At 47.5% G+C, this 24,358-nt stretch overlaps 1 protein-coding gene across 2 annotated transcripts in view; it reads left to right on the top strand.

Moving 5' to 3' along the window:
- Positions 1 to 981: 981 nt before the first annotated feature.
- Positions 982 to 24,358, top strand: part of LOC138521765 (E3 ubiquitin-protein ligase TRIM39-like) — an 840,082-nt gene continuing 816,705 nt past the window's right edge. For both annotated transcript variants that reach the window (XM_069634831.1, XM_069634832.1), the window contains exon 1: positions 982 to 1,393. In XM_069634831.1, coding sequence (XP_069490932.1) covers positions 1,028 to 1,393 — 366 coding nt within the window. In that variant the 5' untranslated portion in view covers positions 982 to 1,027. The remainder of the gene's footprint in view (positions 1,394 to 24,358) is intronic.

A 24,358-nucleotide genomic window follows, 5' to 3' on the forward strand; every position in this document is an offset into this window, starting at 1 on the left:
CCAAGCCTCATGCACGCCCATTCATTTCAATGGGCCTCTCACCCTCCAAAAATAAAATCGGGTGTTTTCACCCGCCTTTGCGACATAAATGGTTTTGAGCTATGACTTTAGGTTAGGCCCCCAATGGCATTCACCTACAGCACTTTCAGACCATACCAATAGGAAAAGGCAATACAAAAGAAAAATTATATTACATTACCTTGCAGAGCTTCTGAAAACTTTCATTGGGCAAGACTGAATGTATCATATGCAAGTGCTGTTTACCCTCAATCTGAAGACTTTGCAACATTTGTAAATGAAAACCTTTCCAGAATCTGCGTAGACTCTACAATATAAGTGATGTTATCAGTAAAATGTAGTTGTGCTGTATTTATCACACTTCATACAGTCAAAACTGTTCCTTAAATTTAGTATTATAAACTAGGACGTGACCAATGCACATAGGAAGTGAGTTTAAGCTGATAGTTCTTTCAAAGAAGCAACTCCGTGGCGTAGAGGTTAAGGCAATAGGCACGTGTCTAGGAGTTCATCAGATCTAGTCCCTGTAAGGGATTTTCATGTTCACGTTAAGCCGATTGTTCGCAGTTATAACATTGTTTGGCTAGTAGTGACATGCACATATGATTTTTTTTTTCTCAATTATGACATTTGTTGGCATGGCATATGACCCCTGCCAGTGACACATGTCTCTGGTAATAGTGACATGCAGTGGAACGTGCCACTGGCACCTGTCACATGCCATATTGGGCCCTTACCCCTACTGCACTTTTATGTACTTTAAAAAAATATATATATTGTTATAGTATCGTTGAAGCCTTCTGAAAGTAAAGTAACTTAATATTCTATTGAGAAGTGGCTCCTTCTCCACATAAACCCTTCAGCAGAGATTGCACCAGGAGGTAGAGGCAGAGCCCCTCCCAGCTGGCCTTCATTAGCGGGAAAGGAAAGCACCTGCAGTTTGACGTCTTGCATCATGGCGGCGGCAGCGTCGCACAATCTCGAGGCGGAACTTACTTGTTCGATTTGCATGGATTATTACAAGGACCCGTGGATCCTTGGTTGCGGGCACAGCTTCTGCCAGGACTGCCTCGTTCAGTGTCGGGTAAAGGATGCAACGTATGAGGGGTGGATCAAGTGTCCTCGGTGCTGGGCCCCGGATTTTGAGGACGGCAGGGCCCGCTACCGGCCTAACAGGCAGCTGGGGAACATTGTGAACTTGCTGAAGGTTCGCCTGCCCGTCCTGAAGCAAGGAAACCTGTGCGAGAAGCACATGGGGCGGCTGCAGCTGTTCTGTGAGGACGACATGCAGCTCATCTGTGTGGTGTGTGACCGCTCCCAGGAGCACCGGTCTCACAGGGTCATCCCCGTAGAGGAGGCTGCGACCAAGTACAAGGTACGTGTGTTTACAGGAGCGTGGTCGATTTGTAGACTGTAAATTCGCAGACCCTGCCTCCCAGCCTTATTTGTGACAAGGGTGGGATCATTACCCCACCTGCCTCACTCGTTATCCCATTATGTGAAGAGGGCCTGGATCCCGTCCTACCATTATTTAGTTTGGGCTCGTAGTTTGGCACTTTAGTGCTACATATAAGCTGAAAGGATTGCATTAGAGTAAAGGCAGATATGACGCTTGAGGAGGGCCACACAGCTTGTGAGTGTTTGGTTATTTACCCACCCATTTACTGTCCATGGTCATGACAATGGCTATCCCCCAACACTAACGTGATAGGGGGGTTTAGGCGAGTATTAAGCATTACAATCTTTACTCCTGAACCACAGCAGCAAAGAAAAACTTTTTTAACAAAAAAGTTCAAACCATAAAATCAGAACACAGTTCCAATACAGTATGAGGGGAACAACCTAGTCCAACGTGGAGGGCAGGTCATACACCCTATGGAGGACCAATGAGCTGAGACCCACCCCCATAAAGGTCCATTACTCAAACTCCAACCACTTTTTCTGCAGCTGTCTTGCCTCAGACATCCACTGCAATGGTCCAACTGCGTAGCACGGAGAAAAGGATCCAACGAAACTGGAGGGATTGCAACTTTTCTGCAACTTGAAACAATGACGAAACTCCTTTACCATAGGACCTCTCAGCTGAAAGAATAAGGAACAGAAAAGGGTGAGTCGGATAATTCTCACCTCCTGTCTTTAATGGAATCAAAACCCCCTCTCACGTTTGTACGGGGGATTAGCCATTCTGTGGCACGACAGGAGGCTTCATATTATGCAAGTTCAAAGCCCTTGCATTACAGCAACATGAACAATACGCTTATGATAAAAAGTTTTGAAAGTTGACTCCTTTGACCAAGCTGCTTTCAGAATTTGTTTCACACTACCCCCAAGGAAAGCGGCTTTAGAAACCGACCAAAGGAGGACGTGCCAACACCTGCCTCCCGCATGACCCACTTAATCTATCTGGCCAAAGTGGAAGGGGATACCGGCTTATGGGGCTTACTGTAGGAAATCAGCAGCTGAGGGGTATTCGGAGGCCTACGACCCTCTGTCTTCATCTCAAAACTTTTCAAACATTTAATGACACATGGCTTACAATCTTCTGGAAAGGTTGGATAAGATATTGAGGAAATCAAACATTTAGTTCTTCCTGAAATAAAGAAGGTGACCCCTTGAGGGGTGAACATCTTACTGTCCACATCCAACGCTCTGATATCGGACTCCCTCTTAATGGACACCAGACATAACATTGCCAGTTTGGAAAATAGCTGCTGCAAAGACAGGTTTTCATTATGAGGCCAGGCTCGGAAGAGATCCAATACCATATTAACATCCCAGAGAACTGAATACCTTGCTTTCGGTGGGACCTTGATGCAAATGGATTTTAGGGCTCTATGTACCAGACAATTTCTACCCATAGGCTCCCCCTTAACCAAAAGATGGCCTGCAGAAATAGCAGATCTGAACCCATTTATAGTTCTGTAAGCTTTACCTTCTTTGAATAACTCCACCAGAAAATGAACTTTCTCTACTGCAGGGGCAGAAACGGGATTGAGGTGTCTAGCCACACACCAGCCAACCCAGCGGTTCCATGCTGAAGAGTATCCCAACTTAGTAGAGGCCGCCCAGGAGTCCCTGATGACTGACAGAGTCCTGGGAAAGTCCTTGGAAGCACCAGGAAGATATGAAATCTTCCAAGCCATAAGGGAGAGGTACCCCTGAAGGACAAGCTTGTGAGGGAGACCCGCCAGATCTGACAGCAGCTGGGGATAGAGAGGAGAGAGACGAGGGATGTCCACCGCCAACTCCGAGAGGGCTGGGAACCACACCTGGGCAGGCCAAAAGGGTGCTACCAACACCAGAGTTGCCGCCTGCCTGCGTACCTGAACTCGCACCCTGGCTATCATGGTAAAGGGAGGGAAGGCATATGCCAGAGGGCCCGACCAATCCTGGAGGAAAGCGTCGATAGCTAGAGCACAGGGATCCAGCCTCCAGATGTAAAGCCCGGAAACATGACAGTTTAGCCTCGAGGCAAACAGATACACTGCGATTGGACCCCAGAGAGACGATATCTTGGCAAAAAGCTCCCTGTCCAACATCCATTCGCTTCTGTCCTGCAGATGCCTGGAGTTCCAATCTGCAACCTTGTTGCTGACCCCCGAATGATACTCCGTTTTCAACACAATATCCTGACCCAGGCGAAAATGCCAAAATTCCCTTGAGGGCCTTGGACCTAGTGCCCTCCAGGTGATTGATGTATCGCACCGCCGAGACATTGTCCGTGTGGAGGAAGACACAGCAATTCCCCAGATCTTTGAGCAGGCTCTTGACCACAAACGATCCTGCCAACAACTCCAGACAGTTGATATGCAGTTCTTTCTCTGCTGGCATCGGATTCCAGAATGACATCCTGAGAGGGATCAAAAATTGCTCTGCCGTTCCAGGCATCCATGTGCCGGAGCCACTAAATGAGTTCTAACCTGGCCTCAGGGGGACGACGCTACTAACTGTGAGTAAGACAGACTCCTGGGAAGATGCTTGACCTTGAGACGTTGCAACGCTCTGTAATGGAGGGGGGCTGGAAAAATAGCCTGAATGGAAGCTGACTACATCCCCACTACCCTGGCCAACTGTCTGAGGGAGACCCTCCCCTTCCGAAGAAGCTGGCAAATAAATGTCCTTCCTTATTTTGGAGAGCCTGCTTTCTGGGAGAAGGAGGATGCAGAGCTTTGAATTTATATTGAAGCCCAGAAACTGGAAACATTGCATAGGCCTCAATATGGACTTCTTGACATTTATGACAAAACCTAACCTCTGGAGGAGGGACACTGTACACTCCAGATGAGAGCGAAGAGTCTGAGAGTTCTGGGCTAAAATATCATCCAGGTATATTATGGTCCGAATCCCCTGGGATCTGAGGAGAGCTATCACTAGTTTAATTAATTTGGTGAAATACCAAGGGGCTGATGACAGGCCAAACGGAAGGGTAGCAAACTGCTGAACCCGATTTCCCCCACTGGAACTGAAGAAACTCTTGGTGGGGAGGGAAAATGGGGACCACTAGGTACGCGTCCTTGAGGTCCAATTTGACTATCCAGTCCGCTGGAAGAAGAGTATCGCTGAGCAGATGGATCCCCTCCATTTTGAAGTGGTGGTATACTACAAAAGAGTTGAGGGCCTTCAGGTTTATGACTGGATGAAAGCCCTCCCTGGGCTTCGGAACCAGAAAAATACTGCTCAGAAAATGAGAGGCTATGTAGGAGGCTGAGACTACCACTTCCTTGGAAATGAGGTCCCTGACCTCCACATCTATCAGATTGTGTTTGCCCTCATCGAACACCAAGGGAAGGAGAAAGGGGAACTGGCAAGGGGGGGAATAAAACTCTATTTGAAACCCCTTTACAGTCTGCAACACCCAAGGGTCCAAGGTGAGTGCCTCCCACTGCGGAAGAAACCTGGCCGGCCTGCTCCCTAAATTTCTGTGGGAAGAAATGCTTAACACATAAGACATTACCTGATGCTCCTCTCGATCTACCACCGCCTCTGCCGGCGCGTCCTCTCCAGTTTGATTTTCTCTGAGGGTAAAACTGGGTAGTCTCTCCCCAAGCAGAGGAGGAATTGTTCCCGCATATTGGCGGAGACAGCAAGAGCCCTGGGAATAACGGCCAGAGGAGCGTGCTCTGCCTCTTCCGGCCCTATCGAAAACCTTAGAAGCAAATACCTTCTTGATATTAGCTTGAGCTTTGTCCAAAGCCGTGAACGTGTGCACATAAACTGAGAGATCCTTAAAAAACGATCTCCAAACAAATTGCCCTGGACCCAAGGGCCCCCCCATTCTCTCTGACATTTCAGCCAGCTTAGGATCCAACTTCATGAGCAGGGATTTACGCCTCTCCTTAGAGATGGAAGAATTTGCGTTGCCTAGCAGGCAAACCGTTGAATCCACCCTCTCAGGATGTGACCGTCCATAGGAGTGTTAGAGGTCGCTGCCTCCTCAGCCAACTCAAAAATTGGCATTACCAGCCCAAGCACGTCCAATACCTTATCTTGGTAATTGCGCCAAGCCTTATCCACCCCTTTCTTGAGGTCTTTCCCTTTTTGGGATAGAAAAGAGGCCATGGACTGGTCAATTTCAGGCCTGAGGGCCACATTGTTGGGAACCACCGGCCTAAGGCATTCCAAGCGTCATTTATTTCTGTCCTCTTTGGGCAAGGGACGCCTGACCCAATATTTCAAAAAAGAGGAAACCTCCTCTGAAAGATGCCACTCGGCAGACCTGGTGTTCTGGATGAGGGCAGGATCGAAAAACTCAACCCCATAAACGTCCAGAACAGGCCCTTTCTCTGGAGGGACAGGGGCTACCTTCCTCTTGAGCCTCTTTGGAGGCGAATCAGAGGTCCTCTGAGCTATCCGAGGAAGAAATTGGCATTGTAGGAGGAGAAGCAGGAAGTTGCCAAAGGGTAGCAGAGAGGGGCTGCTGGGATTCTTCTGACCCCTCCCCAGGAACGAAATCTGGTACTGGACAGGGGATGGACTGAGGTGTCCTTGAATATGCTTGGTCTTACTAGTACATTTCCTAGGGGCTTGCTCATTAGTGGAGGGGCCCGCCTCCTGGGAAGGGTGAACATTGGCAATTCTATTAATAAGTCTATCAAAAGCGGAGGCCAGGGTACAATTAAGGTCTGATAAGGCTGTATGATATGATATGATATGGTATTTGTAACACGCCTATACACAGGTGTTTCAAGGCGCGATGAGGCAGAGAGGGGAGGGACAAGGGGAGACAGACAACGATCCTACTAGGCCAGGTGTCATTCAGATCGCGCAAGTGCAGGGGTGGGGGAGGGGGAAAAAGTGCAAGGGGAAGGGGAGGGGGGGAAGTGCAGTACAAGGTAAGTGGCGTAAAGTAATAAATAAATAAATAAATAGGGCCAGCTGGTGGCAAGTGCGAGGTAAGTGCAGAGCAAGTGCTGGGGAAGGGGGGGGGGCTGTAGGGATACAGAGACAGTCCCGCAGTGCAAAGGGGTTCCAGGGCATCAGTGCAAGAGGAGAGTGGCTGGGCCCAGGACCGAGGCCGTCTTGAGTGGTCCAGTTGCAGGATAAGTGCAGTTTCAGTGAAGAATTAATTAGCTGTTCAGCAGGGGAGAGGGAGAGAGAAAGCAGAAGCAAAGAGGAAGGTTTTGAGGTGCTTCCGGAACCGGAGATGGTTCTCCTCAAGTTTCAGGGAGGCAGGAAGGCTGTTCCAGAGGGAGGCCCCTGCCGCGGAGAGAGATTTACCCCCAGCTCGTTGCTTCGAGAAGCGGCTAACCCTGAGGGAATTGGAGGCGGATGAGCGAAGGGCTCGGGAAGGAAGATATTTGGGAAGAGAGAGTTGAAGGTATTTAGGACCAAGGCAACAGAAGGCCTTGTGGACAATGCAGAGGGTTTTGAACTTTATCCTCGCAGCCACTGGGAGCCAGTGTAGAGATTTCAGTCCTGGAGAGATACGGTCCCTGGGCTTGAGGCCAAGGACAAGTCTCGCAGTTCTGTTCTGGATGAGTTGCAGAGGGCGGAGAGTGGAGGCAGGCAGATTATCCAATGACACCTCTATTGCCTGAGCCACAGACGGCTGGCTTTGATGGAAATGGTCTCCCACCCCCTCCCCAACCTTTCACTTTTTTTTAGAAGGGCGCACTGGACTCCCCCAACCTTTCACTTTTTTTTAGGGTGCACGTGAGTGCTGGCATCTGCAGAAGAGGGGGCCCCTAAACCCTTATGCTCCATGACAGCACATACCCCAATAATATCATAGAAAAGTGATAACTCAACCAATAAAAATGCAGTGAAGGAACAAACATCAATAACAATTTATGCATGTATTTTGTTAAACAGTAATCAACGGAGACAACCACAGGCACTTCTCTTTGCCTTACTGAAGGGGAAACCAGCCGAAAAGGCTCGTTTTCCAGCTGCACACCCTAGCAGGGTGAAGAAAGTAGCAGCAGGCAAGGATAGCAACCTCGCCGTAACACTCAGGCCGTGCCTGAAGCCTAGCAGCTATTGTAAGTGAGCAGTGTATAATTTTGAAATAAACAAAAAAACAGAGCTGTGACGCGTGGCAGGCCTGAAGCGAAGCTTCCTCACGGGCCGCGCGCATCACAAAATGAAACGGGGAGCACTTGGAACGCACAACGGGCCTGAGCTGGGCTCGCGTGGAGCAAACAAATTAATTCCTGACTGGAAAATGCCTGCGTGTCGCCGGTCTGAAGCTAGGCTTCGATGTCCGCTCAGCAAAGCAGCCTGTCAATAGACAGACGTCCCAAAGAAAGAAACAAGGGAAATGCACCGCACAAAGTAACCTGTCACAATGTAACGAAATAGCAATGTAAGGAAACCAACGTTCCAAAGTGAACGCGGAGCCAAGCGACCGCGTCGCTGGATAAACGGCACACTGTAATGCTACACTTGCAACAAACTAACGCTGACTAGCATTTCTAAGGCAACAACTAGAAGGTGTGACTTAGCTGTGGCATGGGCAGCAAAGAAAGGCAGGAGGCGAGTATTATCCCACCCACCCTTTTCTGTTCCTTATTCTTTCGGGTGAGAGGTCCTATGTTAAAGGAGTTTCATCATTGTTTCAAGTTGCGGAAAAGTTGCGATTCCCTCCAGTTTCGTTGATCTTTTTCTCTGCGCTACGCAGTTGGACCGTTGCAGTGGATGTTTGAGTCAAGACAGCTGCAGAAAGAGGAGTTGGTGTTTGAGTAATGGACCTTTATGGGGGTGGGTCTCAGCTCACTGGTCATCCACAGGGCATGACTTCCCCTCCATGTTGGACTGGGGTGTTCCCCTTATACTGTATTGGAACTGTGTTCTGATTTTATGCTTTGAACTCTTTTGTTTGTTTGCTGCTGTGGTTCAGGAGTAAAGATAGTAATGCATAATATGAAGCCTCCTGTCGTGCCATAGAATGCCAGTGTCCAGTCGCACCCGCTGCCTGCCCAAAACACATTCTCCTTTGATCTGTTTGCGCTCGCTCTATCAAGCTTTAGCCTGACTGCATTATTTCTAATCAGTCTGTAGAGAGTTAATGGCTTCATTTCAGCAGTAAGTGGCTATTGCTGTAGTAAAAAATAAATAAAATGGGGGGGAAAACTCACTTGATTTAACTCTACCTTGCAGTGAAATCCTGTTACAAAGCAGCACAGGCAAAGCCAACCGTTTTAGCTTGAGGTATTAGATGGGCATTTGTCAGGTACTGCAATTATATGCCCAGGTAGCCTTTTAATGTTCCCGCTATGTCAGTCTTCTGGCCATGTAGTACCTATCGGTGCCTAGCAAATGCCTATCCCATACCTGCCCAGACTGGCTTTGCCAATGCTTGTTTTTCTTAATCCCACTGACCTCTGTGCCAGGGCATCCGGTGTATGGTGTTTTCTTTACTGTAGTTTCATGATGTCTTTTTATTTTTATGGTGCGTTTATGTATGGCCATTTTTGTCAAAACTCTGAGAATGCTTTTAATTGGAAAGTTACAGATGAGGATTATTTTGTCTGTCAGAAGAAATGACTATCCAAGAAATGCTTACGATTTACTTTCGCTAAGCCCTTTAGAGAAAGTTGCAACTATTTCCCCAACACTTAGTGTTCAAATTATCGTTCTTTAGTAAAAAGCCCCAAATTCGCTCCTATTTCTTCATAAAAGGCAGTCCACATCAGATATGCGTCCAATAGAATTGTCAATGCATTTCGGAACATTGCGCATCATCGGGGCTGGACAAAGCTGTTCAGGTGAGAGCAATTGGGACTACATCGTTGGCATATGTGAGTGAGCACATTTTTCTTCCAGCTATTTTCAGTGCGTCTGGGGTTAACTCTTGCAACTCTCAAAACAATGAGTTGTTATACAAATTAAAAAGCAAGGGCACTAGAACACAGCCCTGTCTTCACTCCTTGTCCCAGATTAATAGCTGCAGATATCTTACTTTGGTTATCAATACATACTCTAGCAACCAAATTCTCATGAAAAACCACTATGTGCGTTTGGTAACCCTTTGGCACAATTTTGTAAAGTTGACCTGTTCAAATGCTGTACTTGGATCCAAGATGTATTGGAGACCTATGTCCAAGTACATATTTTAAAGAAGGGTACAATAATAGTTTGTCCCCAGCTAGCTGGAAATGTGTGGTCCTGGAAACTGAGTTAAAAAGCTGTGTAAAGACAGTTATCCATATTGCTGAATTATATTTTAGAAATATCTATAGGAATCAAATTGGCACCTGGAGCTTTGTGGCTTAATGACTGCGTGGAGGGCAAGTGGACTTCTCCACACGTGAATTTAATGGCTTCTTTAGTGTTCTCTGTTTGGTTGCAAGGAATCACTTGGATCTTATATATAGCAGATCAAAGTGATTAACCCATTTGACTGAAGTCTCCAACAGAGTTGCCCAATTGTTTGTGTCCCCATGCCTCGTGACTTGTGTTCGTACTAGGGGCTGCTGATTCCAGTTCTAGCCATATATTGCTGAGATGTTTTTGCTTTGTATATTGCTCTTTTATACTTTGCTCTAGCCCCAGCAATGGCTAGCGGATCTCTGGGTTGATTGATTTTTTTTTTTTTTTTTAAATGTTTTCAATAGTCTTTTTTTTTCTTTACATTTCTAAATTCTTTGGTGTACCAGCCCACCTGGTTATTGAAGGCGAGCGTCCCCAGATTGCACGATCCTCCCCACAATGAGAGGCAATAATGGACTCTCCCAAGATAGGAATAAGGCTAAGACCAAGTGCGGGTGAGCTCAATGGGAGTTTATATAAGTCAAAAATAGGGCATGCAAAGGACTCTGCAAACTCCGAGAGCGCTCTGTCTGACACTAGCAAAGACAGGCATATATATTTTACAAAACGCGTCATGAGAACCTACACACTATAGGGGGCACATGTTTGTGGGGATTGGGTGGCGACGACTAACTATAAGTGCAGCTGTGATGTGTTACCGTGTGGTTGGTGGACGTCACTGGGTGCCAACGTGGGGTGGGCAGGTCAGCTGGGCTCATCCGGGAGGTGCTGTTGTGCCAGGCGCACTGTCATTGATGGAACGTCTTCCTTGGCTTTCTGCCCTAAGGGCCACGCACACCCCATTCATTCAATACTGCAATATTATCTTTCCCTGTAAATCCTACAATAGGTTATTCTACAGGTTAATGCAACACAGAAGGAATGCACCTAGAGTGGGGTCCTTTGGTAATACATCAATACATGGTTACCATCATCCTGTCGGCCGGGTATCTTAGGTCACGAGGTTGGGTCTCAGGGCAAGGGGTGAGCTGTCCAAGTTTTCATGTCTCGTTAGAAGTCATTATGAATGTGTTCCTACAGTGTTGCTCTAATATTGGGTGTCCTAATTTTACAGGGGCCATTAACCTGGGGTGAGCTGGTGGGTCGTGGAGCCTAAGAAAGGGCACCTTTTGGCCTGCGTTTATGGCCAGGGTTTACTGTTGGGTTGTAAATAATTCAGGTGGCTGGTCGTGGCCATGTGAGCTGCCGGGGAACGTGAATGCTTGAAGCGGCTCCAGCTGAATTGGGGGAGGTGAGGCAGAGCAGTCCGGGCCTCTGCCTTTCGTTTGGCAGGCTTCACTGGGGAGGGAGGGGAAGTGGCCTTGGATATGCCCACAATGGTATTTTCCTTATGTGTTTGCAGGTTATACAAAAAGACATTAATTATTCACATACTGTACAATACTCATTGAGTTTTTTCTTAAAAGCTTACATGTCTACATTGTTAGTGCCTTTACATGGCCATTTCAAATGTGTTACCTATACCAATGTTGCTATTGATAACTATGTTAAGTATTTAACAACCAAGACATTTTGTTACTCTATGCATACACGATAAGCGAGGTAGTATTAAGGTTGGTGGAGCGCGCAGGAACAACTGGCCAATGAGACTGATGGCAGTGACGCATGGTGAGCTTGAACATTAGAATACATTCTATGCGTTTTATTACACAATTTACATGAGCTCCCAATGCTGTTGCACTTGTTTTCCGTTGCACTCTAGCATTAGTTCAGTTATGGCATAGGGCCTTGGAGTACATTCTTCTTGGAGAAACCTATAACATAAAACCCGGGACACTTCTACCATTTGCGCATTGTTAAGGGGATATGGGTATTTCAACCAGAATGCCACATGAACACACATTCTGCCATCTTCATGGAGTTTACATATTTTATCAAAAGGTCAGGGAGAAAAGTTTTATCACAGGCAGTTTGCATATTGGTATTTAGGGTCTCTACTTTTGTTGGGGGACCATTTTAACAGTTCTTTTCCACCCCAGCCCTGCTGGCCGGGTCATACTGTGGACAGTGATACACTGCGGAAGGTGAATGTTAGTGTTTGTTTCTAGCGCTAGCTCATGTCCGTCTGTTCGTGGGAACGGGCTCTCAGCAGATCTGCCAGGGAGCTGCGGCCACAGGGACAAGTGGGAACTCTCCAAGGGTGGGGGCCGTGCTGCGGCGCACAGGGGCTCATGTCATTCTGGTTTCACAAAATGGTTTCCAGGGCCTAGCTTAATAAAGCACGTTACCAATGTGTCAGCCAGTGGTTCACCCGCCACCTGGGCCCTAGTGGCAGGGGGGGCCCCTGACGAGCCATGGACTCCACAAGAGGGGGACTGCAGGGGAGGAGGGGGTCTCTTGGACCTATCCTCCCATACCTTTTCCAATGCATTAAAGGGTCAACGCTTAATGCTCAATAGATTTCTCGCAGTTGGCTTTAGGCTATTGTAAAGCACAATGGATCTAGAGCTTTGTGCATAATTACAGATATTCCTCAATTTCAGGTAATTAATGCATCATGAAAAAAGGTAACCTAAACGTCTATGTACTCTAGAGATTGCCGTTTGTGTGACAATGGTATTGATTTGACAGGGTGGGTGTTCTTCCTGCTATTTTCTGCACCCAATTCTCCAGATAAAGATTTGGAAGTGGGAGTATTTTACTGCCTATTTTCTGAAGTTGGAAGTAAAATTATTTTTTTAGGCAGTACAATACAAATGGAAGTCCATTTCTCAGTGGGGGTATTTTATAAAGGAGTACACATGTTTTAACTGGAATGGTTTTTAATATTTATTTATTTGCACCTTGTTATTCATGCACATTAAAAGATACTTATTTACTTCTGATCAGGCAGTAATAATAGCAGTGTGTTCCTGTGGTATTACATGCACTACTGGTCCAAACATATCCATTCAGCTGTGTGGGTGAAAGCAGGGGCACAAGGTTCGAAGTGTCCGTTTCCTATTTTTAGTTAGGGGTATTTTTACTCCCTAATTTTTTTTTTTGCTAGTATTTGCCTAAAGGTGCCTGACGGACCCCTTCTCTGTAGGACCTCTTTATGAGGATCATTATCACTCTGCGTTTAGCCTGGGCGCGTAGGGTAGCCCAGGTTGGCATTTGACCTACTAGACTAACATGACCAAATGTTTTGTATCCAACCTTTTTATAGGGTAAGGTAACCCACTCCCCACCCCCCACAACCTAGGCCTCCTGTTCCCCAGTGTACCTCCCGAACATCGTACTTGCAGAAATAGTGACTGGGTGATAACCACGCACAAAGGTAGCCACCCTCTAATTCATGACCCGCCATCCAGCCACATCCCGCAAGGGCCCCTCTTCCCACTTTCACACTACAGGTAATATTACTCTCCTTAACGCCTGATATAACTGTTAGGGAGAATTCTCTGATAATGCTTAATTTCCCAAACCTAGTGAGTCCCCCAGCAGCTTTGCTGGATTTTTGGGGTTTGTTTTTTTCTCCTGCTAAGAGTGACACTCTTTTACTCCCACTCTTAGACATGATTTGAGGTATGTCCTTGACTTATGTGCTTATGGGCTATGGGGTTTCTTTTTTACTCCATAGGGTATCATCTGTTTTTCTGTATGTGTGGTACACAGCGCTCTCAGTGCAGTACCACAGGGGTGACACAGTGACCCCCAAACATGGACTGCATACCCTGGGACTGACTACTGTCTCCCAGGGCATGTAAAGTCACCATTGGCTTTACTAGTCCAAAATTGTGAACAGAACCAGTACAAACCATCATATTGTGGAAATACTGGTAAAGGGTAATTCAATTGCCCCTGGGTCTGTTTTCAAGGGGGCACTGTCCCATTCCCCCCTCGTCAAGTTTCTGGCTGGTGGCAGTGGTTACCACGCAAAATATTCCTCCGGAATATTCTCTATGGGATTTTCCCATTGATTTTAAACGCACCACTTTTTGGTGCAATGTTAAAGATACCGCCGGTTTATTCATTTAATATTAAATCACCGGTTGGGTCTTTTTGCCAGAACTCTATTCTAAAATGGCCTTTGTGTCCATCTCTGTAACTCTGACCAAGGTCGAGCCCTTTGTTCCACTATTTTGGCGGGCTTCTCCACAGAAGCCCTCCAAATAGTGCCACTCTGTCTGGGTTCCACAGGAAGGGTGGAGGGGGGAATTGGCACCCTGGACTGCGTTGCCTTAGCAACCCAAGTCGCACTCTACTCTGATTGGCCCAGTGGTGAGCCGCATGTGTGATTGACAGCTAGGCTGATGAATGGGGGGGGGTTTCTGCATAAAAGCAGGGCCTTTGGGACTGGAACTTCAGAAGTTGCCACAGGACCTAAGAATCCGAAGAGGGAAGACGCTGAGCCACCTGCAACCGACGACACCACCGGTGAAGCCCTGCTGCAACGAACTCGCCACTTTTCCAACGACAAGAGAAGATCTTCTGCTGGAGATTCTTCTCCCTTTGAGTTGGTAGGACCAACCAGTTCGCCCTTTTTCGCTTCCAAAGACGTCACTTGGTCGAATCGCCCGTGCCAAGCACCCCGGCGGCCGGATAGCCAAGCTCACCACTTTTGACTGCGAATAAAAGGACCGCACCTTTTAATTGGGAACTCCGCGGCTGGTTTCATCCCTGTGCAGTGCAACGACTCCACGTTTCCTCCTCGACGAGATCTTCTCTTCCCCTGGTGGGAACCACGAACCTCAACCACTGCCAGGAACAACTGCCCCCGCTGGAGCTTCCTTTCCCTTAAGGTACTGTCTCCTGCCTGGCCTCCCCTTTCTACAGATTGCTAAAGATGACCCTTAAATCCTTGGCTTCTAAACTGGGTTGGCTCCAGGCCTTCTAACTATATCTTTTGACTCGCCCCAACCTCTTTTGAACCCTCTGCAAAGACTTTCAGTGCACTTTAAACCATGTGATCCTGGGCACATTTCGCTTGGCTCCATTTAAAGTGGGCCTGGCCTATGAACTTTGGCTCTACAGTATAACCTGCCTTTCTCCCCTTGCTCTGAACTCTTAAAAGTGTTGGGAACTGTTTTATTTTATGCTCTGCCTTTTCTCTCCCTTTTTAACCTAAACTATTGGAGTGCCATCTAGGTTAAGCGCTCACTTCTGTCTTAACAAATAGTTGTGCTTTAACCCTGACTTGTCTGATAGTTCTCAAGGGAGGTTTGTATACTTACCTGACTGTGTTCTTAGATCTCTTTTCATTGAGAGTGCTAGTGTATTGCCTAAAGTGTGTTATAAATAAATAATTATATACTTTTTATACAAAGCTCTGGTCAGGGTTTGTTTGCTCTACTGTGTCTTGACCCTATTGTGTATACTCTGCATACTGCCCTACTCTTCTTGAGAGAAGTCTGACTGCTCAGCCACAGCTACCAGGTAAATCTGGGTGGTGCAGACTGCTACCAATTGGGTTTACTGCTGCTCCTGTAGTCTTAATCTTTTTGCAGTGTTCCCCAAGGGAACTGCATGGGATTCTGCCTAACAATAACCACCTTTCGCCCTCGCTGCAATCCACCAACCCCCCCTCCCCCGAAATGAGTCCCACTCACAAATCCCCCAGCAGTAACTACAGGCGTTGCTAAGAAAACTGCAATTCCAAAGTGACCCGCAAACGAAACGAGCACAGAGAATACAACAAGGTCAACATACATTCCAGCCAATGTCACAGGAGGGCTAATGCCCCTATGGTCCAATCTAATAACATAAACAACAAAGGAATGAAAGAAAAGGAAAACCGGGAAAAAAAACAGGCTTGGTGCCTCAGACATAACTACCACACTTGATACAAAATCACAAGACCCCGCCAATAAAGAGAACACCTCAGACTGCCAGTAAGGAAATCGCAACAGTGAACTAACACACCCAAAAACTGAAAGGAAAACCCAAGGAGCAACACAAGAAATAACACATCACTGCAGAGCGCCTTGGGCACCAAACCAAAAAAACACACTATTCTAAAACATTAAACCTCAGAGTCATGGGAAGTCATTTGCAACCGTGAGATATTCCGAGCTTCCAAGTAAAGGAAAACCACTAGAAGTCTTGGAAGCACAGAACATGCCACGCCAGAGGAGAAAAAGACGTGTGAGAAACCACATAGTAAGATAAGCGAACTGGAATTACACCAACACAGCAATGGAATGCACGCTCATGAGGCCGATGGTAATAAGAGCCACCCCGAAAACGAGATAAATCACTGTAGCGACCGCCTTACCTCACAGCGGACCACTCGCCAGAGCAGCAACCAACTACCAGAAACATTAGACAAATCAGCAGGATATCGGGACTCCTAACGGGACAAGGCGGAACCAAACAGAAGGCGAACGATGGGAAATTATACCATCCACCACACATCGCAAAACCCAAGGGGACCACCGGCAACACCAGCCTGAAACAAGAGGACCCAGAAGAAGACGTAAACCCAATATGAAACTTATCTGACGTATTTGTGGACAAAATCGACCTGGAACACAACCTACATCCCAAGGATAATAATGACCGTCACCAGCAATAACGCCTAAAGACACAAGCGATTACCAAATGGGCCACCATAAAGAAAAAAAATACACTGCAACCTATCAATGCCAGATCTTTGTCCAATTTCACAATGGGGATCTACTTTGCGATGGGGAATAGACATCCTGTTCGTCACAGAAACAAGGCTAGCAGAAAACTACAGTCCTACTGCATAGCTGGCTACCTGACAATTTCAAATTGAAACAGCCAACCAACTGAACACGCTGAACTGGGAATCCCTCGTCCTACACCTGACCTTGGACCCGCAAACAAACAGCGCTTTTATACTCCTCTATAGACTGCCGGCCTAAGACTCAACCTTCATAGACGCCTTTTGTAGAAGCGGTCATGAACCTAGCCATTAAACATTATTGCTTTATCATTCTCGGGGACTTCAACATATGGTTCGAAGAAGAAAATGCAACACACTCTAGATGCAATCTTCACCAGTAAAGAACTGATCGCAACAGCACCATCAATCCAAATGGAGCAACCACCTCACTATACCCTTTTGCGATCCAAATACCAACAAAAGCAAACGAGCCCCAAAAGAACAACCCCTTGCCCCCCCCCCCCATCTGGAGAACCGTCAAAAGCAATCACCTGGAAGGAAAAACTAGAATCCTCAAGGTTTACGATTGCAGCCCTGGGCGCAACAGACATAAACGAAAAAACAGACCTAATCCTGAAATGGCAAACAGCTGAGTGTGGGTGACTGGGTACAAGAGCGCTCAGACCAGAGAGTATTTAATCCTAATCTACAAATTTAGAGCATGGACTGCTGCAAACCCGTCAGATGATAGTTCACCGCTAACCTATGTACACAATGAAACACAACAACCTTGGGATCTGCAGGGAAAGCGCTGTCCTAGAAACTATTATTTTGAAATAATTAGAACCCTTTTTGTGCAACAATTGTCACTTCTGTTGGTTATTTATTAGTTTAGGCCCATTCTGTGCCGACACGTGTTTCGACCACTTTGGTCCTTATCAAGGCAGGGCCTGATTCTTTTGTTTTGCAATAAGAATACCTTGCAGTAGGTGGGCGATGGATAGGTTTCCCTGTATGGTATAATGATGGCGTCTTGATTAGCAATGTAGCTTGTAATGTGAATATCACTTGCAATTACCCTTGACCACCTGATAGTTCTGTTGGTCACGTATCTCTGCAGGCATGATCTGTAATGTTTGAGATGTTCTGCCTTGCCCCCCCTGACTCCCCATGTACTCTGCACCCAAGCAAGACAGAAGACTGTGGGCCTCATTTCGAGGCTGGTGGTAGCCGTGCCTGTAACACAGGCACGGCGGCTGCCGGTATTCAATTTCTGGGCAATTACTGGGTCACTACGGCTTTTCCAGTCCCAGTATGTGCCCATTCCTGTGCGCCGGAAAAAATTCTTCACCATTCCCATTTGAGCCCCATAGGGCTCAATGGAAATGGGGAGGTCGGATGCACAGTTTATAACGTTGCCCGTGCATCCGACATGCTGTGCTTGCGGGGGCCTTTCATTCCACCAGGTCAGACCTGGCGGAATGAAAGGCACCCGCGAGCAGAACTCAGTTTGCCGGTCCGGATACAAGGGTACCGTCATGCTTACCGACACCATTCTATCCGGACCAGCAAGCTCGTAATGAGGCCCTATATCTTTCTTTGCAACTCCACAGATAAGGGTTGTATCTGCCACTTTTACTCTCTAAAATAGGCAAATGCTCGCAATGAATAAACTAGTAAATGGACACATAGGAACTTGTGCCCCTGCATTCACCCAAACGGCTCCATGGACTTGTATGCATCAGTATTGCATGTAGTACCACTAGAACAAACTGCCATTATTGCTGCCTGCTCGGAAGAAGTGAATGTGTACCTTTTTAATGAGTGAAAAGAGAGAATAAAATGCAGTTTTCCAGTTAAAATGTTTTCTTGCTTATAATCCTAAATTGACTTGCATTTTAATTCCCCCAAAAAATCATTTTACTCACAACTTTAAACGAGCATCGGCAGTGCCAGCAGTTTGGGCTTTTGTGTAGACATGGGAAAGGCACCTGCCAGGCACAGCCATAGTTAAATTAACTGGCTTTTGATGGTAGTGGGTGCAAAATGGTGCGAGTACCTGGGCAGCTAATGGCATTGCCTAATGGCATTGCCTGGCAACTGTAACTTCAGTATCCCACATATAGGCTTAAAGTATGCAAGTTGTCGATCACTGGTCAGTTCACTTTTGACCATTTCAAATGCAGCTTGACAGTTCTCATCCCAAGTAAATGGAACATCCTTTTTAAGCAATTGCCTGAGTGGATCAGTTAACATCGCATAATTAGGACGTTAACTGGCACAATAGCCTGTCTTTCCTAAGAAAGATCGTAGTTCAGTTACATTTTGCGGGGCTTTTAGACTCGGGACGGCATTAACCTTGTTTGTGTCCGCTTTGATTCCTTTTTCAGAAAATATGTGGGCAAAAAACCTTAGGCTGTCTCTATTGATGTCACACTTTGGGCCATTTAAAGTTAGACCATTGTCCTGCAGAATGTTACAAAGTTGTCTCAGTGCTTCATCATGTTGACTTTGAGTAGCACCAAATATTAGAATGTCATCACTGTAATTGAAGGCGTTTTGGACAGGTGCAATGAGCTGCCTTTATCGTCTCTTGGAATATTTCTGCCCCTGAAGAAATGCCAAAGTTAAGGCGCTTCTACCAAAAAAGACCTTCATGAGTGGTAAAAGTAGTGATCTGCCTGGACACAGGATAGATTACTAATTGATGATAACCTTGATTTTATATTTATCTTTGAAAGTCTGTTAGCTTGGTTAAGCCTAATTATCATATCTTCAATATTGGGCCCAGGATGTCTTTCTCTTTGTATCCCAGTTTTGGGAATTCGCATTTCCACACAAAGACAACCATCCGCTTTGGGCACCACCACCAAAGGAGATGCCCATGGTGTGGGACCATCTACTCTTTCAATGATATCATTATTGAGTAACTGCTGCAACTCCTGCGATACTCATTCCTGAAGGTGAAATCCTATCCGTCATGGATGTTGTGGTACAGGATGAACAGAAGGTCAATGTGTAGATGTATGACATTGGGGGTCATTCTGAGTTTCGAGGTAAGTAACGTCCCTTACCGGTATTGCGCAAATAGCGTGTCCATGCTGTCACCAGTCCGCTAATAGAGGACTTTTATGAGTTCGCAAGCTTTACACCATGCCGGTAAGGTATCTAGCGCCGTGCCGTAAAAGGCTCCCAAAAAGCCCTTACCGGCATCAAGCATAGTGCAGATAACACTACCGACATTGTTCAAAGCGTCATTAGCGGTGACCGTAATTAGTGGTCACTGCTGTTTATGGTCTCTGCTAATAAGTGGAACCGGAAGTAGTGTCATCGCACAGGAACGGGAAGGCGCACGGCGGCCATCTTTAAAAACGCAATCCATTGCCATCCTCACCACACAGGACCCCTGGGACACTACTGATTGTTGAAAAACATCCAACTCCAAGACCACAATGCCTAAGGCCCTGAAGAAGGGAGCTGCCTGCCTGAGAAAAGAACATTTCAATGAGGATGAGCTCCAGATGCTGGTGGACACACTGCAGGAGCATGCTGCCACAGTCTTCTCTAGCAACATGAAGAGAGAGGCAGTGCTAAGAAAGATCTGGGCAACAAACACACCACACACACACCACACACCACACACACACACTCTCCCTCCCTGAAAGGCAATATTGTACATGACACATACCACAAAAAGTAGGAAATTCCACGAGTTACGCAGTGTGCATTTCCAAAATAGTATGTATGTCAGACAGCACTGTTCCTGGCCAACATGAGTGACGCCGCCAAATGCCTGCATTAACCACCCATGTATCAAATGACGTGCTCTTCCAAACACATGCCTATTACCCACAATTGTGTGGATGAGAAATTGTCCCAATGTATGTATGATGCCTACCAAAACATCACTCATGCCGTCCCTCTCTTCCACCCCCACAGGCACAGACCATGACAGTGATGGGCAGGACGCAACCCCTGCACAGGCAACACCCAGGAAGAGGTCCCAGGATGACCTCAACCGACTGTCAACCTCGAGGGGACAACCTAGGGGGCGCCGTGTACCAGCATGCAAGCCACCCCAGGTACCCATTGCACCTGTGCCACCAAGGCCCGTGGAGGGCATAGCACCACCTCCACCCACTGGACAGCCTGATGACACATGCGAGGCACCACATTTGGAGGAGTCAAGTTTGGCTGGGGAGATGGCAGCCACGGTACCCCTGACTGTGGATGACACACAGTAGGACATCTGGGTCCCCATGGAGGACAATCTTTTGGATGTGGGCCATACCCCACCTCCACTGGCATCCCCCCCAAGAATCGTCATTCAATACGGGGAACGCCACCACCCCAGAGCAGTCCGGTCATGAGCACACAGAGGGACACTTCAGTCCAGTTTACAGGGCTAGGGAGGCTAAGCAGGCTGGGCATGACAGCCAGGGGCCCAATACCTCCACAGGTGCACCCGCAGGGCTGCCGCGGGCTGACCTGCTAACTACACTTGGGCGTGAGTTCGTCCAGGACAACAGGCTGGCCAGAGAGGAGTGGCGTACGGATTTAGCCACACTAGGCCGGTCCATCACGGACAACACTGCCTCCATGGTGAGATCTTTCTCGGACAACACCAGCCGCCTCTGCGAGGAGGTCTCGGCCCTCCGGCAGATGTTAGGCCGCATCGCGGATGCCATGGAGGCAGGGCATCCCGCCACAAAACCACAGCAAGCGGCCACACCGTCATCATGCAGTTCCACGCAAACATGGAGGCTTCGCAGGTCGGCCCGTACACAGCGCCGACAAGACATGCCGCCCCCTGGGCCAGGGAGTGCCGAGTAATTGTCATGGCAGCCTCATGTAGGCTTCGGGGATGCAATGGGACTTGTGTGGGGGAGTTGTGGGGGGAGGGGGAAGGGTGTGTGTGGGGGGAGGGGCTGTGTTGGGGAGTTGTAGGGAGAGGGGGGTGGTTGAGGGTTTAGTCACCTGCGTTTACTTTGTTACATTTAATACACTGGTTGTGTGAAAAACAAGACCTGAGTGGACTTTCATCATTGCGCATGCGTCATTTATTCAGTTACAGTGCATGGTGTAGATGTACCCCCACACCCAGTGCCCTCTGTCCAACCATCATGTCACCCTCTACTGCCATGTGTGTCACAAATATTGTGCAATCACTGACTTGCGCACAGTACGGCCCTCCTGTGCATCGCCACCGTTATGATGTCCAGCCACATCTTCTTCCTCCCCTTCATCATCACCAGGTGGTAGCAGTTCAATGTCAGGGGGCAGGGGCACGTTCCGGCGGATGCACATATCGTGTGGCTTGACACATGCCATGATGATCTAGGCCACCTTCTCATGCCTGTAGTGGAGTGCCCCACCCGACCGGCTGAGGCAGTGGAATTGTGCCTTTAACAGGTCAAAGGTCTGCTCGATGTCCACACGGGTACGGGAATGGGAACAATTGTAGCCCTCCTCGTGCCTGTTGTGTGGGTTTCGGACAGGGGTGAGGAGCAACGGCTTCAAGGGATAGCCACTATCCCCTGCATGAGAGGCAATTAAAGGTAAATTTCATGCGAATAATGATGGACAGCTGTACTAGTCACACATGCCGGCAGATTATCGTTGGTCGCATGCACATGTCCCTGGTTGTATGCAAGCTATTTTTTGGGCCTCAACGTGTCCTGTGCCATGGAATAATGGTGTGGGTTGCATCTTCAAGATGATACACGGTGTGCTCTGCCGTATTGTAGCTCATGCATTGTGTATGCATATTGCTGTGTTTGTGTGAATTTATTGATTTGTTGTGTTGTGTAGGATTTACTGATGGTGAGCGTTGGCAGTAGCCTCTGCAATTTTTGGCATTCTGCGTGGATTTTTCCCATGGTGACCTGCAGCATTCCTGTGGTTAATCCGGGATAATGGCCACCACAATGTGTGAAGATCTTGCTTGCGTCACCTTCCATCTCCACCTGTTTGTGGTGGTATAGTTTGTGATTGCGTTAAACCACCTCCATGGCATGGAGGCCACCTTTTATTTCTAGTATCTCCTGGGGAGTCCGTGGTAGAGATATGTATTACGTTGTGTGCTTGTGGTGGAGCACCGACACTACCTTCAGTAGAGTGGGGGGATGGCAGTGCACATTTCTATGAGACTGACAGTCGTATATCATGTCCACAATGGTGTTGATGGTGTCATGGTCCAGACGGTACAGAGTGTGATTGTGCTGCGGGGTTGGGTTGAAGGGACTGGCTCTGATGTTTGGGATTGGGGGCTGCATGCGTGGTTAAGCTGGCTGCACTGGTGGGGCATGCAGGGCCTGTCTCACCCTCCTTCTCCTGCTGCGTCTCCTCTGTGGTGCTTGCTGTTGTCATTGGTGTTGCTGGTGTTGCAATGCATGCATGTCCTCCAGCTGAAGTGTTGATGCTGCTATTGATCTTGGTGTGGTAAGGGGTGTGGTGTGTGGGTGTGCTCATTTTGTAGTGGGGCAAACTCCATTGCCTCCACCTGTGCTGATTGTGTGCACCTGTGGCATTTGGGATCACTGCACATGGCATTTTACGGTAGGTCTGCAATGCTGGTATTTACGGCATGCCGGCGGGCACTTTTAACGCCTTCATGAAGCCGTTATTTGCATGTCCGCTTACCTTGTGATCTCCTCAGTTTACGGCATGCCGCTATTGCCGGCATAGTGGGTCGCGTGCCCGTACCCAGACCGCTATTAACGGCACCGTACTTTACGATGCCGTTAATGGGCTGGTCAGAAAAGCCTGTAGCGGTATTCGATGCCGGTATTCCTTTACCGGCATCGTTGTTCCCTTAGCACCAACCTCGGAATGACCCCCCATTGTCTCTCAGCTTACTGACTCCTTGGAATAGCTTTGGAAATGTGTCCTTTAGCACCTCAATGTCTAGGTCTTTCTTTGACAAGGCTTGCACGTCATGGTTATGGGGGGTGGTGCATCCTTGTATTATCTCTGATCATATTTGACATCAATAAGTTGTAACTTGGTTGCAGTCTTACATCTGAGTCACCTTCCCACTGCCAAACTGCTTATGACATGCATGTTGACAGATACACAGTGGCCTTTGTGAATGAAGTCACATTGAAATTGACCCTTGGAGGTTAAAGGTTTTGCCGCACCCCTTTGAAAAATCTGAGCTCTTTATGGTTGCAAAGGATACATGCTCGCAATGCCTGCATATGCTTTCTCACTCACTGCATTCATTGTGGCTCCTGTGTCGATCAAGAATGGTATGTGCTGTTCACCTATATGTACTGTTACTTTTATGGCAACCCTGTCATCGGATGTGTCATAAATCAGTTTTAACATATTCCCTGCTATAGCCGTCATACTCTTGAAGCTGGTCTGCATTCAAATGTTCTTCCTCGATTGGCAGATTCTCATAAGGATCCCCTAATTGTGTTCCCCTCTCCTGATCTTGACTTTGGTATGACTGCAGACTTTGCTCATGTTCTTGACTAGCATGCTCTGTTGTTTCCATACACATGTTCTCCCTTGCCCTGACGAATCCCCACTGTGCTTGATATGTTGCTCAAGTAGCGTTAGGCCGCATAACGTCCTTCTCTTGCTACAATTTTGTGTTGGAAGCCTTTTGCATGTCATCTTTTATTCAGCAATATCTGTATGTTGGACCTGTGTGCAGGCAACAGAGGCACTCTTTTCCTGCGCATTACCTGAAAGTGATTCTCTTGGCCACACCGCATACACATCTGACCAAGGGCTGGGCACTGGCCTTTATGTGGGAACTCAAATCCACATCGATAGTATTGTCTCTCTGGCAGGCTTCTAGGGCTGTTATTCCACCATTCCTGGCGAAGCGATATGCCACAATATCGTGTTTGCCCTTGCATGTTTGGTCCTAAAGCAGCAACGGTGTCTACTTTTTTGGGAGTCTCAATATTTGCAGCCTGAATATCAACTCTCTTGTAAACTCTTGCCAGTTCTAGTACCTCTTTTAGAGGGAGGGGCTTCTTTAGAAGCTGCTTCCGAAATTGTGAC

Source organism: Ambystoma mexicanum, chromosome 13 (assembly GCF_040938575.1).
Source record: "Ambystoma mexicanum isolate Mex_15411 chromosome 13, UKY_AmexF1_1, whole genome shotgun sequence".
In the NCBI taxonomy this organism is placed as follows: Eukaryota; Metazoa; Chordata; class Amphibia; order Caudata; family Ambystomatidae; genus Ambystoma; species Ambystoma mexicanum.